Source organism: Phyllostomus discolor, chromosome 8, assembly GCF_004126475.2.
Source record: "Phyllostomus discolor isolate MPI-MPIP mPhyDis1 chromosome 8, mPhyDis1.pri.v3, whole genome shotgun sequence".
In the NCBI taxonomy this organism is placed as follows: domain Eukaryota; kingdom Metazoa; phylum Chordata; class Mammalia; order Chiroptera; family Phyllostomidae; genus Phyllostomus; species Phyllostomus discolor.
Genome location: NC_040910.2, coordinates 96,510,709 through 96,527,364, shown reverse-complemented (window position 1 = coordinate 96,527,364; position 16,656 = coordinate 96,510,709). Strand labels below are relative to the sequence as shown.

The 16,656-nt window shown below is 50.9% G+C and overlaps 1 protein-coding gene across 9 annotated transcripts in view; it reads left to right on the top strand.

Annotated features, from left to right (window-relative positions):
• The window catches only part of MSI2 (musashi RNA binding protein 2), a 372,306-nt gene that overhangs the window by 122,272 nt on the left and 233,378 nt on the right, over positions 1 to 16,656 (top strand). For 8 of the 9 annotated variants that reach the window (XM_028520391.2, XM_036033695.1, XM_036033696.1 and 5 more), the window contains one exon: positions 4,929 to 5,021. The exons of the other annotated variant lie outside the window; for it this stretch is intronic. In XM_028520391.2, coding sequence (XP_028376192.1) covers positions 4,929 to 5,021 — 93 coding nt within the window. The remainder of the gene's footprint in view (positions 1 to 4,928; positions 5,022 to 16,656) is intronic. 9 annotated transcript variants of the gene reach the window in all.

Below are 16,656 nucleotides of genomic sequence, written 5' to 3'. Positions count from 1 at the left end.
ACCTGTTGGCGAGCCTGTGTTCCTGGGCCGGGAGCGTGGCTCTTTTTTTCCACCAGGGGAATCTGGACTCTTTTCAGGAAGATGGTGATGGCAGGGTGGACTCGATTTCTCCAGGCCTCCCCCATACCCGCTGAGCTCTCCCCAGAGCCACCTCCTGCCTTTCTGGGCGTTTGTCAGGGTGAGGAGATAGATACTCACTGCTGTTTGCTGGTGTGGCAGCTAATATTTGGGGGCTGGTGCTCCAGTCTCATTCTCGAGCATAGTTTTTCTCTTCACCGCACCCCCACCCCACTCTCTGATTTGAACACACACTCACACACCCTGCTTTATTCTGTTTTATAAAAATACAACCAGTGGTCCCAGTCTGAGTGACCATTTGAGTTGGCGACATATTTTTTAAAAGGGAATTTATGAAACTAAAAGAAAAAAAAGCCCGTTGCCTGGGCAGAGGCAGGAAGGCAGAGTGTGCTTCATAGCCCCAGTTAGCAGCTGGCTTTGGCCAGTTTTTACGTGTAAACAGCAATTTTCCGAACTGGAATGGTGCTGGGGTTTTCTCTGTGGAGCCAAGGGGTTTGTGGAGAGCAGTGATGTTTAGTTAAATTACAGGTCTGGATGCAAGACTTTGCAGCATTGAGCTGCGAGAGTCTGAACACTCCCTGCTCCCCTGTGTGTAGCACACACGCACATGCACACACATGCACCACTTCCCACAGTGCTGCGCTTCACCATAAAAGGAGGGCATCTGCTGAGGGGGGGCTGCCCCCCAAGTGGTGCAGGACTCCTGGTGGGTACCTCATGTAGCTAAGAGTGGAAAGCACTCACATGCCAAAGTGTCTTCTGCGGCGCCTCCACCAAAAACTTGTAGTGAAGGAAATTTAAGATCAGTCTCCTAATGGACTTGGGGCCGAGCTCTCTCTGGCCCTTGTCATCCAGGTGTACCCCAAGGGCCACGCAGGCTGGTGTGCGGCGGCTGACTTCCCCGTAGCTCGTGTGGTTAAGTGCTGCCAGGGGTATGAACGCTGTGGGTTAGGAAACAGTTACCCAATGGGCCTAACACAGGAAGAAAACACAGGTGTCTCTCTGCCTTGTGGGTGGAGAGGATTTTTTATCATGCAAAGACTGTAGAGCCAGTGGCCAGTGGGTAGCTTGCTCACTCTGTTCAAGATCAGAATAAAGTTAAAGCTCTAGGGGTGGCAAGTGGCTCCTGGGGCAAATGGAAGCTAAGATGCAAGCACTGGGAATAGGGAGTTGCCGCCAAACACACACATGAATTCACATGCATGCACATGCACAGAAACTTGGATAATATTGATGAGAATTGGAGGACCTCCATGCAGTCCACCTGAGAGCCTGACAAACACCCCAGCCCCGCCCCTTCCTGCCCTGCCCTGCTCAGAAGCCATGGAGAAGCAAGGGAAGAATGTGTGACTCTCGAGTCCTCTGCCTCCTTGCTGAGTCCCTCTCCAGAATGCAAATCCTCAAGCAGTCCACAGCCCATTTAGCAGTGATGCATGCGTCAGGATTCTCAAAGGAAATCACTCCCTTTTCCCCTAGCATGCCCGAGGCAGGAGAGGTCCCCGTCCCGAGCACCATCGCCCCCCAGCCATGCTCCCCTCTCCTGCAGCCCAGTCACCAGTGAGCAGCTAACCAAGTGTTGCACATCTTCCCACGGGCCTCTTCACGTCTGGAAGGCTTTGATGAAACCAGTTTCCTTCAGTGTTTGCTGAAGAGTGGGACGCGTCACTGGATCTGAGCTGGTTCCTGGAGAGGATGTTAGTAACTCGGACACTTTGGCTCATTGTCTGGGGCCTGGGATTTCTCATCCTCTCGCTTCTTTTCTTTATTTTTTAAAAAGTGTTTTCAATACCTTTTTAGGACTATGTATTATCTGCCCCAGTGTTTAGGACTCTGTCTTGGGAAGTTTATGGCTATAAGACAACCTCGGAAGGTGTAAGGGGGGGGGACCCTTGCATTTAGCCCGTTAGTGGGGAATGAACATTCTGTTACTTGGAATGAAGACACATTGGGCGTTTAATTTCTGAGTCCACGTGACCATTTGGAGTATGAGTCAGGCCTGCTCTGCACCCACCTGGCTCCAGCCAACGTGTAAGTTAGACTGTGGGGTTCATTTTCTAGAATGCCTCCCCTGAGTTTAAGTCGGAACTTCCACTTGTGTGTGTTTGTGGGTCACATTAGGGTTTCCTGTATAGATCTTTAATTGGTGAGCTGGGGTGAAAAACAAGGAATGAAAAATGTACAATGAAACTGGTGGGCGTCTCTGCCCGCCTGAAGTCACGTGGAATGCAGGAGCGCATTTCTGAAATGATAGTGGAAAGGAACGGGGCAATAAGGGTAGAGGGGTCAGGGTTTTCTGTACAAGGTGTCTTTCTGCCATGCATGTATCCTGAGCTTGAAGGATAAATTTAGCAACAGAGTTAGGTTTCGGTTACAGTGGCCATTCATTTAGCATCTACCTGGTGTCCCACTAGGCACTTCAGTGTATGTCATTTAATTTATCTCTAATGGGAGCCTTGTGTGGTAGGCTAATTATGGTATCTCCGCTTTACAGTGGGTTAAATTCCATATTACATTGGAAGGGAAGGTCCAGCACCTAGCAGGACTTAATGTATCTGTTGAATGAGCACATGGGGAAAGTTAGGTTAGTAAAACCTGGCGATTAGTGAGTGTGGGGCGGGATTTAAATCCGGAGAGGGCCTGCCGGCGTTCCACTGCGAGGTGACCTTGTCCACCAGGGAGGCTTACGGAATGAATGGGTAAGAACTGAGGTGCACAATAAGGAGCAGAGGAAGATGCCACCCCTTAACGAGAGGTTCTTGGAGCTTGGTGGTGTGGACACGGGTGGGATCGTCACAGAATATCCTCACGTGCGTGAAATCATCTAACCTCCCGTTCACCTGAAAGAGACAGAACCCAGTAAATCACAGCCTTAGACACAAGTACAAACCACTGCACGGCTCTCCCAGCCGACAGGAAGTTGCCAGGGCAATGTCCTCTTAAAATAGTGCAGGAAGTCCATTATTTTCCAAGGATATTCCAGTTCGAGCTCCGTCAGCAGGCTGCGTTGGCACATGTCCCCTCCGGGAGCCACTAAGCTACGCAGGAGCTCTTGAAGCCTGGGAGCCACCCCCGCCTTCGTGGCCCTTGAGTGCTTATAGATTCCTGAGCCTTCAGGGGTGGGTGGGACCTGGAGCTCCAGGGCGGGACCTCGCTGTGCGGAGGGCAGAACCCAGAGCTCGGGGTGGGCCCTGTCCAGGGTCCCGCCCAGACTGAGGCTCAGAGGCAGGTTTCCAGGGCCTTTTGCCCTCCACAGCACAGCCTCCCAGGAACCACTGTGCCCCAGGTGTCCCTCGGTTGAGGCTGTCCTGCTGGAGGCGGGTGGCTTGGTTTTTTTCTCTCAGCAAAGTGGTTCGGAGCCTTGGTGATTACAGTGGTCCAGGCACCCACGGCCCCTGTACCTGGGTCTCTTGTATTGAATCATACAATAGACATAGGTGACGTTGTGGGTTTTTAAAAATGCATTCCAAGATTTGTCTCATTCCCTTATTTTTGGGTGTCGATCATGCTTTTCTTTGTATGTGTGTTCTCATCGAACATTTCTCTCCAGCTTTATGGAGGTATAATTGACAAATAAAAGCATAAGGTATTTACAGCACATGACATTACGATTTGGCATCTGTATATGTTGTGAGTGGATTCCCCCCGAGTTAAGACACGCGCTTTTTTATTACGTGCAACCAAACTGGTAAGACCCTGCACCCACTGGGTTTCTAACTTTTTTATTTCACTTAAAAAAAAAAACCCCACATAGCCTAAAGGTCTTCAGAATAAAATTTAGTTTCTTTTTTTCTCCTCGGCTCCTACATGTTAAGATATGTGGTCTCTGCTGCCCTGAAAGTTTAGGCGCTGAGCTTCCTTCTCCCTTTGCTTTGGAACGGGTGGAATTCGGAAATGCGGCCACACCCCTTTGTTTCTGCACCCACCACGCATTCCTGGGCTCCCCATGCCTGGCTGGCGTGGTGGGGGGTGCCCAGAGGACTTGGGAGCCTGTCTTCTGGGGGAGGAAGTAAGGAAGACAGGATTGTTGATGGTTTCAGCACGAGGTGGAAAGTGGTGCAGTGAGCGCTGGTGAGAGTCTGATGGGCACAGTGTTGGCGGATTCGGAAGAGGGAAGAACAGCGTCTGGATCGGGTGGCACTGTAGATATTCTGAATTCTGGAGAAGGTTGTTGGACCTTGGAGGGTGGTCACAGTTTGCTCTGGGAGACTTAGGCGTGGAGAGGCGTTCCAAGGAGAGGGACCGATGTGGACAGGGGTGTGGAGACCTGGAGACTACCTGGGCTCATCTGAGTGTAGGGAGAAGCAAGGTGAATCACGAGAGAGCAAGAGGAAGGAGGACTGGGGGCTGAGCCTGGCGGGTGGTTTGTGTGTGTGTCTTATTGGCAGATGTACACCACCACGCAGAACTGCTCAGTGTAGACGGTCCACATGTATTTTTAAATTACGCGTGATTTTCTTATGGGCAGATACTATGGGTGCTTTCTGGGCAGCAGATTTTTATGCGTGTTGTTCTGTTTTGTTCATGTCTCAGGTTTAAATAGTGCTGACCCTCGACTTTCCTCTCTGTGCTGGTATGTCAGAACGGAGCTGTGTATTGTGGCTAAAGAGGCCCTGAGGTCCACTCTGGGTCTGTGTGGTCCTCGAGCCTTCAGGTTGTGGCCCACAGGCCTCAGATGCCCAGACTGACTGTCTGGCACCCTGCGACGTCTGCAGGGCCCACGCCATGCAGCCTGCGCCTGTCCACAACCGCCTCTCTAGAGAAAGGCGGAGAGCGGTGTGTTCCAGCATCTCGATGGGCTTCGCTTGAGATAACCTGGTTAACCTGTGTCCTCCTCTTGTCATTCCTTGCAGATGGTCACAAGAACAAAGAAAATATTTGTAGGCGGATTATCTGCGAACACGGTGGTGGAAGACGTAAAGCAATATTTCGAGCAGTTTGGCAAGGTAAGCGGCGCGTGAGGGTGGCAAGCGCGTACTTGATCAGCCCTGAGGAGGGGCTTCTGTGGCCCCTGCCTTGGCCACAGCTGTGTCTTCAGGAACCATGTCTTTGAACTTGGCTGTCAAGATTTAAGTGAAATGCGGCAGGAGCTGAGATGGAAGAGCCTGCCTTGTTGGCATGGCGCCCCACGTGCCTGCAGGAACAGACAGGGTGGCCTTTGAGCACAGTGGTGCTGGCATTGGCTGGCCACATGGGGCCTGGGCTGGGAGCTGGCGGTGGTAGCGGCTGGGGAGGGATGTGACATGAGTCACAGGGCGGGAGCTCCCACAGAAGCTGCTAGAGGCCTGTGAGTCGGCACTGGGCTTCATTCTGTGCCTTTCTGGGTAATGGGTTGAGAGAGGAGCTGCCTGGGGCTTTTTGCAGTAAACTCTCCCCTGTCAAATGCCCACAGAAACTCAGTAAGGATGCTGGGCCTGTACCTGTCAGAACATCTGTGAGACAGCAGTAAAATTATCCCCTGGGCTCTGCCACCGGGACGGGCTGAGAGCAACACTGGACGCCCCAGATCAGTCAGGAAATGAAGTGTGTGCGCGCGCCAGACAGACAGACGGAATGCATAACCACAGTGCTGTGTTCAGTTCAGCCTCTTTCTAGTCTGTGGGGGAGCCGGTGCTTTGGAGGGAGGGATCTTCTGAGGATGCCACGTTCCTCAGATGCCCGTTGCCCCAAGGCCCCCACAGGGCAGCTTGTGGGGATCTGACCCTTGTTGGCGCCTGTGTTCCAGAAGGCTGGCGGGGAGGGGGAAGTCTGCGCTTTCTGCTTCCAGTATCTTTGAGTAGCTTTCGACATTGTCTTGGGAGCCAGGTGTGAGACGGTTCCTTCTGCACAGGCCTGCGCCACCCCCTCCCCCAGCCCCTGCTGAAGGGCTGACGTGGCAGAGGGCCGCGTCCGGCAGGAGGACCCTGCACCCGCTCCAAGCTCTGTCACCCATGCCCCCCCGCTCCCCCCCCTGCCGACCAGTCATGCTTGTCTCGGTGGCACAAAGGCACTGTACCCACTGCCCAGTCTGAAGGTTCTGTGCTTTAGTCATTTGCCCAAGGCGATGGCAGCTGTGACCCTGTCCCCAGGTATGTCCAGTTGTGAGCTACTGTCTGGGAAGAGTGCCCTGACCTCTATTTAGCCTCACAATGGAGATTTTTTTTTTTGGTCTCTGGTATTAATCAGTTTCTGCATGGATGGGAGAACAAGCAACAAAGAGAAACCAGCCTCCTCCAGCCCGGCCTTGCATTCAGAATGGCACTTAACTGCCCTTCCAGGCCGGTCACGAAAAGCCGCCTTCCCCGGGGCCCTGTCTGCATCGCCAGGCGGAGGCTGATGCATCCCGGCCGGTGCTGAAAAACAGCTGAGTGTGTTGGTGACCCTGCGTGTTATCCTCCTTCTCTCAGAGATGGATTGAAAGCACCGAGGGGGATCTGTTCATTGCCCAGCCCCACCCCGCCTAGGGAGAGAGATTGGAAATAATTAAAAGAGACAAGTCCGGCTCGAGTAATGGAAGGCTCTGGAGCACGAGCTGCTCTGCTACCTTTCCACCTTGAAAACAGGCCAGGGGTAGTGTTTGCAAACGTGAGGTGGGATTTCTTTTTCGAGCCATAACCTGCCTGGGAATCTCGTGGGCCTATCTGTGGGTGTCAGGGAAGTGGATGCTGCCCAGATGGGCTGTTAGCACGTTCGAGACAGGCTTGTACTTGCCACTTCTCCACATTCCCGACTCTCGGTTTCTTTCTCTCTCCCCTTCTTCCTTTCCCTCTTTCCGTCGTCTTTCATTAGCATGCACAGTTGTGACCCAGCGTGCCAGCAGTGGGAGGCTCTGCGAGCTCTGGCCGGGCCCAGGGCAGCGGCGATCCCTGCACTGAGAACACTCGTCCCCTTGTCTGGGAGGCAGTCACAGACTGTCTTCCTGGCGTGGCCCTGGCCTGGTCTGAAGCCACTCAGTCAGTTTTGCGGTAACATTTGTGAGTTCCAGCGGGATGGCTAAACTGCTCAAGTGTTTCATTAAAGGACCAGGGAGGCTTTTGGATGTATCGAAACCATCACGCTCTCTGTCCGTGTTGTGGGGGCTTGTTTCACGCACACGCTCTGTGTATTATTACCTGGGTCTGTCTTTAGAAGAGCTTAGTCCTGCTTTAGCTGGTGGCTAGTGTTACATTAGTGCCCCCTTGGGCAGGGCCCAGCTCCTCTCGGGATTCTGGTGTAATTCAGTGGAATCCAGAATGATCAAAGGAGGGGAGACTGTGCTTCTGGGCCTTGCGGGCAGAGAGGAGGTCCATCAGCCTTGAAAGGAGGAAACGAATTGACAAACTGACTCTACCCTTCAGTAGCTTATTTTCCGGAAGACGGAACCAGGCCAGACACACGCAGCTACGCACACACACTTGAATGAAGTATCTTCACACACTCCTGACTTTGTAAAGTTGTTCAGGGCCCTTTTCAGTTGGTTTACTGAGAATTCGTTGAGCGAGGTGTGACATTACTATTTATTGAGTGTGTGCTAAGTGTTGGATACTGGCTCAAGCCACTGACTGACATTACGTCATTCTGTCCTTCCCTGGAAGGCCGGTGGGGGTACTGCCCATTTTGTAGATTGTTAAGTCTTTGGCTCAAGGTCACAGCCACCTCAAAGATGGGGGATGCAGAGGGGGGTGCAGACTCCTTCTCTAGACTTGTCTGATAAAGGGACCTGAACTCTGGGTGCCGTTCCAGCTGCTGATAGAACCACAGGGGGACTTAGGGAGGGGAGGATGCAGAAGGAAAGGAAAGATCGTGCCCCCTGTGTGCGCCCTGGACAGTCTGGGAACCTGCATGCACATCACCCTGCTCCATCTACACGGTGGAGTTCGGGATCGCTGGCCCATTCGATGAAGGTGGGCAGTAAGGCTCAGGGAGGCGAAGTCTCGGCTGAGATCACCCAGGTAAGGCAGTATAACAGCCAGAGTTCACACCCTACTTCCTCTTCTTCCTAGTCTAGAACTTTCCATCTGCCTGCAGTCTCCATTCAGGGTTGGCTACCCGCTTTTTGGGTTTCCCTTGCTGTCATGTCTCTCTCCTTCCCCTCTTCTCAGCTTGCGTGAGGCGGCAGCTGCTCCCACTGTTTATTTCAGGTGGCAATCAAGACGGGTGAGCCTGCCATCACCGGGCTGAGCTAAGGGCATTGAAATCTGTCATTACTGGAAGCGGAGTGGGTGCGGCACAGCACACCGGGAGCTTTAAATAACTCAAATTGGAGGCTTGGAAACCCTTTTGTGCTTTTCTCCAACTTTTCTCCCAGAGGGTTTACCCACCCCCCACCCCTGTTAGGGATATCAAGACTTGTTTATATTCAAGATGAGGTCACGCAGTGTGGCCCTTGGCAGAAGGACTCGGCTCACTGGGATGGCCAGCCCCAGCCGCTCCGGGGCCATCCTTGGACAGAGGGAGGGTAGGCGTTGTTCCGAGCCCTCGTGATGGGTGCGACTCCACTGAGCTACCTCACGAGCCATTTCTCCCCTGGCCTCAGGTTTTTGTTGGAGAGAAGGGACTTGAAGACTTGTAAAGGTCAGACAGTAAATGTTTTTCGCTCTGCAGAGCATATAGTCTCTGTCACAACTCCTCACTTCTGCTGTTGTATGGAGAAGCAGCAAGCAGCCATAGCAAACATTTGGGTGTGGCTGTGTTTCAATAAAACTTTATTTACAAATATGGATGGTGGGCCACAATTGGCTGGTAGGCCATAGTTTCCACGCCCCTTGACTGAAGTATTCCTAAGATTGCTTTCAAACATGGAAATTCAATAATTTAGAAAGTGGTTTAAATACACGTGCATAGTTGGATAGATAGATGTCTCAGTTATCTGTAGACTGTAACCAAAACGAGGTGTTATCAGTAGTAGTGAGCGTGATGTAATAAGCAGAAACAGTCATAACTGCGGTGGAGTTAATTTCTGGACTTAAGATGCAGGGACAGTGAATCCTCTGTTTGGAAAAAGCTGCTGTCTGTAAGCTAGAATCCTCATCCTGTGAGTAAGATCCAGCGAAACTGCAGAGTGTTTCCCACTCCCTAGTACACGCGCTAGATCTACATTGATGAAGAAGACTCAGAATTTGTGAAATTCAGCTCGTACTAGGAAGATTCCTTGAGTTGATATTTCTGAATTAGAGGGGCGCGTGCTTTGTGCTAAGCTTTTTAGTGCATTAAAAAAACTTGATTCTCAAGGCTGTGAGGCAAGGTGGGTAGAACATCTGTCCTATGGATGACAGCACTGATGTTGAGAAAGGTCGATGATTGTCCAAGATCACACGGCCCAGGCTGGGTGGAGCGCGGGTGTCACTCGTGTTTGTGCCGTGTTGCCCTCACCTCTTTCTGCTGTTCGTCGGACCGCACTTCCCACTTTCCCACCAGCAGCCCCGCACACCCAGGGAGCAGGTTCTGTTCATTCGTCAAGACTGTCCATACATGGTCATTTATTTTACTGCTCCAGGTTTCCTGGTGGACATTATCTGTGCTCTTGATTTCCTATGTACAGGAATGACGTATATAGCCCATTTCCCAAAAACGGCACATGAAGGATGCTCTAGGCACGCACACACAGACCCTGGCGACGCCTCGGCCTCTGCTCCTCTCTTCTCCCCGCATCCCACCCTGAGCAGCCTGGCTCGGTAATTAAAAAGCCCCGGATCAAAGGAAGTCCCTGCACACGGGTTTCCTCCTCCCCACCCCGTAGGCCCCTCCTTCAAGTGCTGGTTTCTTATATTCTCACTTATAGGATTTTGGAGATCAAACAGAGGCCTTTGCACGTGATGGATTCTCGGCTTCCCTCGGATGGAGCAGTCCCGCACCTTTCCGCTGCTCACCTCAATGTTAGGGCCACCCGGTGCCGGGCTCGAGAGGCCGTTCTCACTTTACGTAACTCCTGCGAAAGCGGAGCAGCCCGCATCTGGAGGCTTCCAATTATGCTTCACATGCTGAACTGTGTAATTAGTTTGGAAGACTTACGCTTAGTCATTGGTTTATCCTAATCGGCTTTGGCTTTCCCCACCAACAAAGTGAGCTTATTTTGCTAAGCTGAAACGACTCTGCACCCTTTGTTCCAGCCTTTTATTGTCTCATTCCTTTCATTCTGTTTTACTGCCAAAGTTCTGTTTCATTAGGCCTACAAGTCATTTCCAATTCAGTGGGCTGCTACAATCCGGCCTTTATCACTCGGCTGCCCTGGTTCCCATGTCCCTTCTGGGCCAGTGCCCGAATTTGTGGTTTGACAGGAGGGCTTTAACCCCTTCCTGGGCCAGCCCCTCCTTGCGGGGGATGGGAAAATAGGGCCTTAAAGGAAACGGTTTAGGGAGTTACGGCTCTTTAGGTCTCACCAAAGGGGAGCCTGGTGGAAACGAGGTGAGAGGGGGCCTTGAAGTCTTTTTGTTGGGTCGAGGTTGTGTGCGAGCCCAGAAAAGTTAACTTCAGCTACAGAGACTAGTGCGAGAAGGCTTTTCGGAAGAGAAGAGTCGAAAGCCAGAATGAATTGGCTTTTCAGGATAATGAGGTCTTATTTATTCCGCTCGTGCGGGGGACTGCCCTGTGAGGCAGCGTTTGCCACCTGTCGTGCTCCGCTCCAGGGTCCACGCACAGGTACAGTGGCGGCGTCGGCGGCCGCCGCTCAGATCCTCCTTTTGATACCATGCGTGTAAGGAGAGGAAGATCCAGAATAAAAACAGGAGAAAGCCTTTGAAACGCAGAAGGCTAGAGATGCGCGAGAAAATAAATAAGCGAGTTACCATCTTCCTGTGATCCTGAGGTACACCTCTGTTGCTTCGGAAGGTGTTTTGTAGAGCAACAGAGCTCCGCACTGCGTGGTTCCCTGGGATCAGACCCGGGAAACAAAAGTCCTGCCTGTCCTTCGTGGGCATCAAAGCTCCCGCGAAGCGTTTGTCTTCTGAAGTGGTTGGTACAGGTGGCCCGACTGGGACGTGGCCGGCGTGCCTGCGCCCCGCCTGTCATCTGTTCGCCCTCACCCCGAGGCCTTGATGTCCTTCAGACCTTGAATTATGACTGTAGAGTGGACCAGGAAGGACCTTTTGCCTCTCCCCTTCCGGGCTGGCCAGGCTGAAGGCTACTTTTGTGTTTAAATTTTCTTCCTGTAATAGCCCAGAACAAGGCCAACACTGTCCTCATGTTTTATTAATTCTCTGTCTGGTTTGTGTCAGTCTCTGCCTTCGGAAGTGTGTCATACGGGGGAGGGGACTTTGTTTGCCCTCTGACCCCTGGCAGAGCTGCCGAGTGCAAAACTTCTCAGCTAGCAAACGGGAGGAGCCTGCCTCCTCGGCTGGTCTCAGCCTTCTGGGCCAGGTGGCAGCTAGCCCGAAGGCAGTTCCCCCACGAGTAACCTGATCCCCCGGCCGTGCAGGTAAACCTTCCTGCCAAACAACTTCGTGTTTTCCTGGTGAACTTCTTCCTCCACAGACCGACCTCTGTGGCGGAGGGAGGGGAGTTAGAAACAGACTGAGCACCCCAGCCTCACTTCTCTGGAATCACCCCCCCCCCCACCCCCGCCTCTTTTTATTTTTGCCATAAAAAGGAACTCCTGAAATAGATTAGTGGGCTTCTAGGAAAACTTCCCATTTCCCTTTTAGCGTATAAAATATAGCCAGCTGTCGTTAAGCAAGTGCATCGGACATTATTATTGCTCTGTTAACGTGTTTTAAAAAAAAATACAAGTAGGAAAATAGGATGCCTTCCGGGGAGCAAGCTGGGAAAACTTTGAGATTATGTGAATCAGATGCCACGGTCATACTCAGAGTAGGTAGCAGAAAAAGGCCCCACCTTCCTCCGGCTTTGCTGCTTAACTGTGTTTCCCAGTGTGGTTTAGCTTTATTTCGTTTTTCTAGGAGGCCCTGCAGGGGAAGGCCAGGGAGCCCTTGGGCAGGAAGCAGTTAAGGAGCCTGGGAGAGGGAGAGAGGAGGGGCTGTGAAGCGCTTGCCTGCTTGCACCAGCTCACCTTCCCAGAGCCCTCCTGGCAGCCTCTGAGGACGTCACTCACAATGGAGTTGTTTGCATGAGAAAGAAAGCCTTTCTTCCCCTGGATGTACTTCAGTGGGAACTGAAAGTGTCTGAGAAATCACGGTTCAAGCTTGTGCCAGTGGGTGCAAGGAGTGGTTCTTAGGGAAGAGAAAGCACAGTTCATTTAGACTTGGCATAGAAATCGAATTCCATTGTTTTGTGGAGTGAACATTGATATGGAGATTCCTGCCCGTCCCCTCACCCCTTCAATAGGACACCCCATTACATGGGTCGTGTATGCTTTTCTTTTTTCTTTTTTCTTCTTCTCCTTTTTTCCCCTTCCTTTTGTCCTCGGAGAATTAGTCTCTCTGCAGAATGGCCGGATTTGTCAAGTTACCACCCCCTAAATTTTTACAGCTCTGTATATTCAGACTTGGTATTTGTGAATTAGCTAAAAGTGGGCTGCCAACCGGTCCTTTATTTACATTGAAGCCATGACAGGGAGAGCCCCAGAAGGATGTTAATATGCAGGAAGAGGCAGAAGGGTTGAGTTTCTGACTGTTGCTAACCTCACCACTGCCTTTAAAACCAATCATGAGGCACACGGCTGATATTTAATAGCTTTTAGCTGATTATTTTTCTTCTCCTCCTCTTTCTTTTCTCTCCAAGTTGACCTGGGTGTACTTGAGCGGAAATGAAGTCATCCAAATGCTGAATTAGAATAATCACAGGCCTCCAAGAATGAAATGGAAGCAGAGATTAAATGGTAGAGGGAAAGCTGGCATTAATAAGCACTAGAAAAACTTTGCATAAAATAAATAGGAGATTTGATAGATTGAATTTGTATGTCCATTTTTCTTCACTCTGTTTTGTCTTCCTAGCATCGAGTTCCTGGCAGAGTGGGATTTGATTTGCGTCAAGTCCACATACCTTCTGCAGCCTGGGTGATGGTCCTTTCTTTCTCGTGGGACATTTGTGTGACAAGGATGTTTCCAGGATGGAAGAATCTGGGTGGAGGGACTGTTACTGTGAAAGGTTGATTAGGACTTGTTGCAAGTGCTGAGGAAGGTGGGGGGAGGCAAATGGTCGCAACACACAGCAGGAAAACAGGCACTGTGGACCGATTCCTGACTGCAGGGGGAAAAGCCTGGTGGGGTTGGGGGGAAGGTTGGGTGACCAGTGGTTCTGATTTTCTTAGGGCTAAGGGCTTTCCAGGACCTCGGACTTGCAAACCACCTTCAAGAAACAGGAGGTGGGAAAAGTGAAGACACTTAATCTCTAAAGCCGGTGAAACCTCCAGGCTGATTTAAATACCCCTTCCTGTGTATTGTAGAACACTCACTTCATGCTATTTACTGTCTGTCTTCCTGACTGAACTCGGCCACTGGGGGCAGGAGGCAGCACAGAACCTGCCCCCGCACGGGCCAGTGAGTGTTGACACAGCCAGCGGCCCCGGGGAAGGCAGGACAGACAGACAAACAGACCTGTTGTCCTGGGGCCAGTGTAGGACCACTTTGGGCTTTTACTTGGGGATTACTTCTGTGTCTCTTGAAAATTAAAAAGGTCTGCCCCAGGTAGCAAAAAGTGAGCTTCTTGTAGTCAAAGGGCAAAGCAAAGACTTAATTAGGCTAAAAACCCAGCAGAGTGGTTTGTTTACAGGAAATCGTTTTTAGGTGGTCTGTCGCAGAAGATGTAATTTGTGGAAGTGAATTAGTTGTAAATTAGAGTTTTTTGGTTGTTGAGGTCGCTCACGGTCTATTATAATTGGTGGCAGTGGTAAATATTTTCAGACTTGCTTATTGTTTGAGGAATGTTGGTGTTTAGAGAAGAAAAAAACAAGGTACTTCTCACTGGAACGGAAATAGGAGTGTGGAACGCTGATCAAAGGCAGCCTGCCCCGATCTGATTCCCAGCCTTCCTGGGGAGTGGCGGTCAGGCAGACCTGGGGAGGTAAGTGCTGGAGTTTTCCAGGGAGCTTGCCGGTTCTCTGATGTGGGGGGGAAAAAAAAAACATTTCGGCTTTTTATCTTTGAAAAAGACCGCCCCATTTCCTTTATCGATAGGTGTGTTTTAAAGGCCAGAAGAAGGACTTGTTGACGTCATAGCCCTCCCTTCCAACTCAGCCGACATCTGGGTTCCCGCTCAGAGATTCCTGTTTGCCCAGACAGTTCCTGGGTCTTTGTTTGATGTTGGTGGGAGGATTGTGCCCCTCTTCCAGCTAGGGAAGGAAGGCTGGGAGAGCAGAAAAGACTGGCTGGCCTTCAGGGTGGCAGTGGCTGCCAGGTGCGGGTCCTGACCACCGGTGAGAAGTCCTCACTTCGCTGCTGCAGCAGAGCTGCTCGGGCTGGGCCCCTCCCTGCGGCATGCGGGGCGTCCCGACCAGCCGTAGGGTGTAGCGCCATGGGGTTGGCGTGGCGCATTTGCCAGGAAACTGTGACTTTGTGATTGTTTAAAACTTATTATATTAGAACAAATATTATGGCACAGAATACAAAATGTGTGCAATTGTTTAGAAAAACCATGAGGCCTGGCGACATTTCAGGATAGCTGCCGGCCGCATTGGCCCCTGTCTCCCATCATTCTGGGCTGCCCCGTGATTTATCGGGCATTAGGAGTTCTTGGGGAGAAATGGTGAGAGTCACTACTGTTTAGGGTAGGGGCTGGTGTGCTTTTTTTGCAGAGGGCCAGATCATAACTGTTTTCAGTTTTTGTGGTTCAGGGGGGTCTCTCACAGCATTCAGCTCTGCTCTTATAACAGGCCAGCAGCCACAGACAGGATGACAGTGAAATGTTGTGGGTGCGTTCTAGCACAACTTTATTCGCAAAAGCAGAAAGCTGCTGGAGTGGCCCTCAGCTGCTGTTTGCCGTCCCCTGGTTTAGATGTTGCCTGACAATAACGGGATAGATTTTTTAATGTTCTGGTGTCAAATCCAGCTTATCCATTTACTAGCTCTGTGGCATTGGGCGGGTTATTTAACTTCTTTCTACCTCAGTTTCTTTACCTGCAGAATAGGGATGAAGGTGGTACTTAATCAGTTGGGATTTTCATGACAATGAGATGAAAGAATGCATATGTATGGTATGCATGGTTGACTCCCAAACAACAAGGGTTTGAATTGTGTAGGTCGTTATTCGTGGGTCTTTTTGGATGAAAGTACAGTTGGCGCTCCATATCCCTGGGTTTCACATTCTCATATTCAACCAGCCATGGATCAAAAGGGGTACTTTCGACCTGCCGTTGGGAGTCCAGATGCTGAGGACCCACCGACGACGTGCACTGATTTACGCTGTTTCATATAAGGGGCTGGAGCATCCTCGGATTTGGGTGTTTGCTGGGGTCTTGGAACCGGTTTCCCTTGGATGCTGAGGGATGACCGTGTTAAGTTTTGGGGAGTCACGAGGTACAGGCAGATTTTGGACTGCAGGGTTTGGGGGGTGGTCAGCGCCCCTCACCTCTACGTTGTTCAAGGATCAGCTGTAGTTCTTAGCATCCTGCTAAGCAACGAGGTACTCAGTGAAACACTGGAAACATCAGCTGCTGTTACTTATTCTCTGAGATCCAGATTTCAGCCCCTAGAGTTGCCTCTCCAGTCCCGTCCTGCAGGAGCCCTGACACACACGCATTCCACGTCCCGTCTGCCCTCATCTGCCCTCCTGGTGGGCTCACCATGGGGATAATGCAAATGAGAAGTCTCTCCTGGGTCCTCTCAGCTTTAAGGTGGAGATTCAGTTTTGTGTAGCTTTCCATGGCGTGTGCCTCCAGTTTAACCCAGCTACCCTGATGCCTCCAGTTTGCGGAATTGACTTCAGGTTGCTCGGGCACTGATGGAGAACGTTGAACGGACGTGGCCCAAAAGAGAATTCTTCTGGTTGGATCCTGCTCATGAACTTTTACACTTAATTGAATAATTAAAATTTTTTTTGTGTTGGGGGTGGGGTGGCTGTAGGGAATACTATCTTAAAATTGTCTCAATATCATTTAGTTTATTTAATATATATACACACACACATAGACATGTATACACACACATATATACATACATATTCACACACAACACTAATGTGTTTATTGAGTTTGTTTACCCTCTTGAGAGAGCTTTTCACATCCTAATTCAAGTTTCCTTTCCTTTTCCTTTACATATGAGTCTAATAAGCTTTGTTTTCTGGTTTTTGAATTTATAGCAAATATTAGGGTGGTAGGAAGATGTTAATAAACTCAATGTAAAGCGAGAGGGAGGAAAACCCATAAAAACAAAAAGACTTTGGTCTTAAAAAGTCCTGCGTGGTTCGGACCACTCAGCGCAGGGAAACAGCTGCCCGTCCCCAGGAGGCCCAGGGGCACCTCGTCGGCACCGCCTGCTCAGTCGCGGGTTCTTCACGGGCTCCTTCCCCGATCCCGGGCACCTTCGGAGTGCCAGGCCCGGAGCCAGGCGCCAAGGGCCTGTCAGCGAATGAGACAGACAAGACCCCTGCTTACTCATAGCTTAAGTTTTAGGGCGGAGTCAGGGCGGACTAGCCAACAGCCAGCAAGTAAATAACAAAAATAAAGCAATTACAACTTGTCTTGAAGAAAACAGACCAGGAGTGGGGAGAATCCATAATGGGAGTACCAAAGAG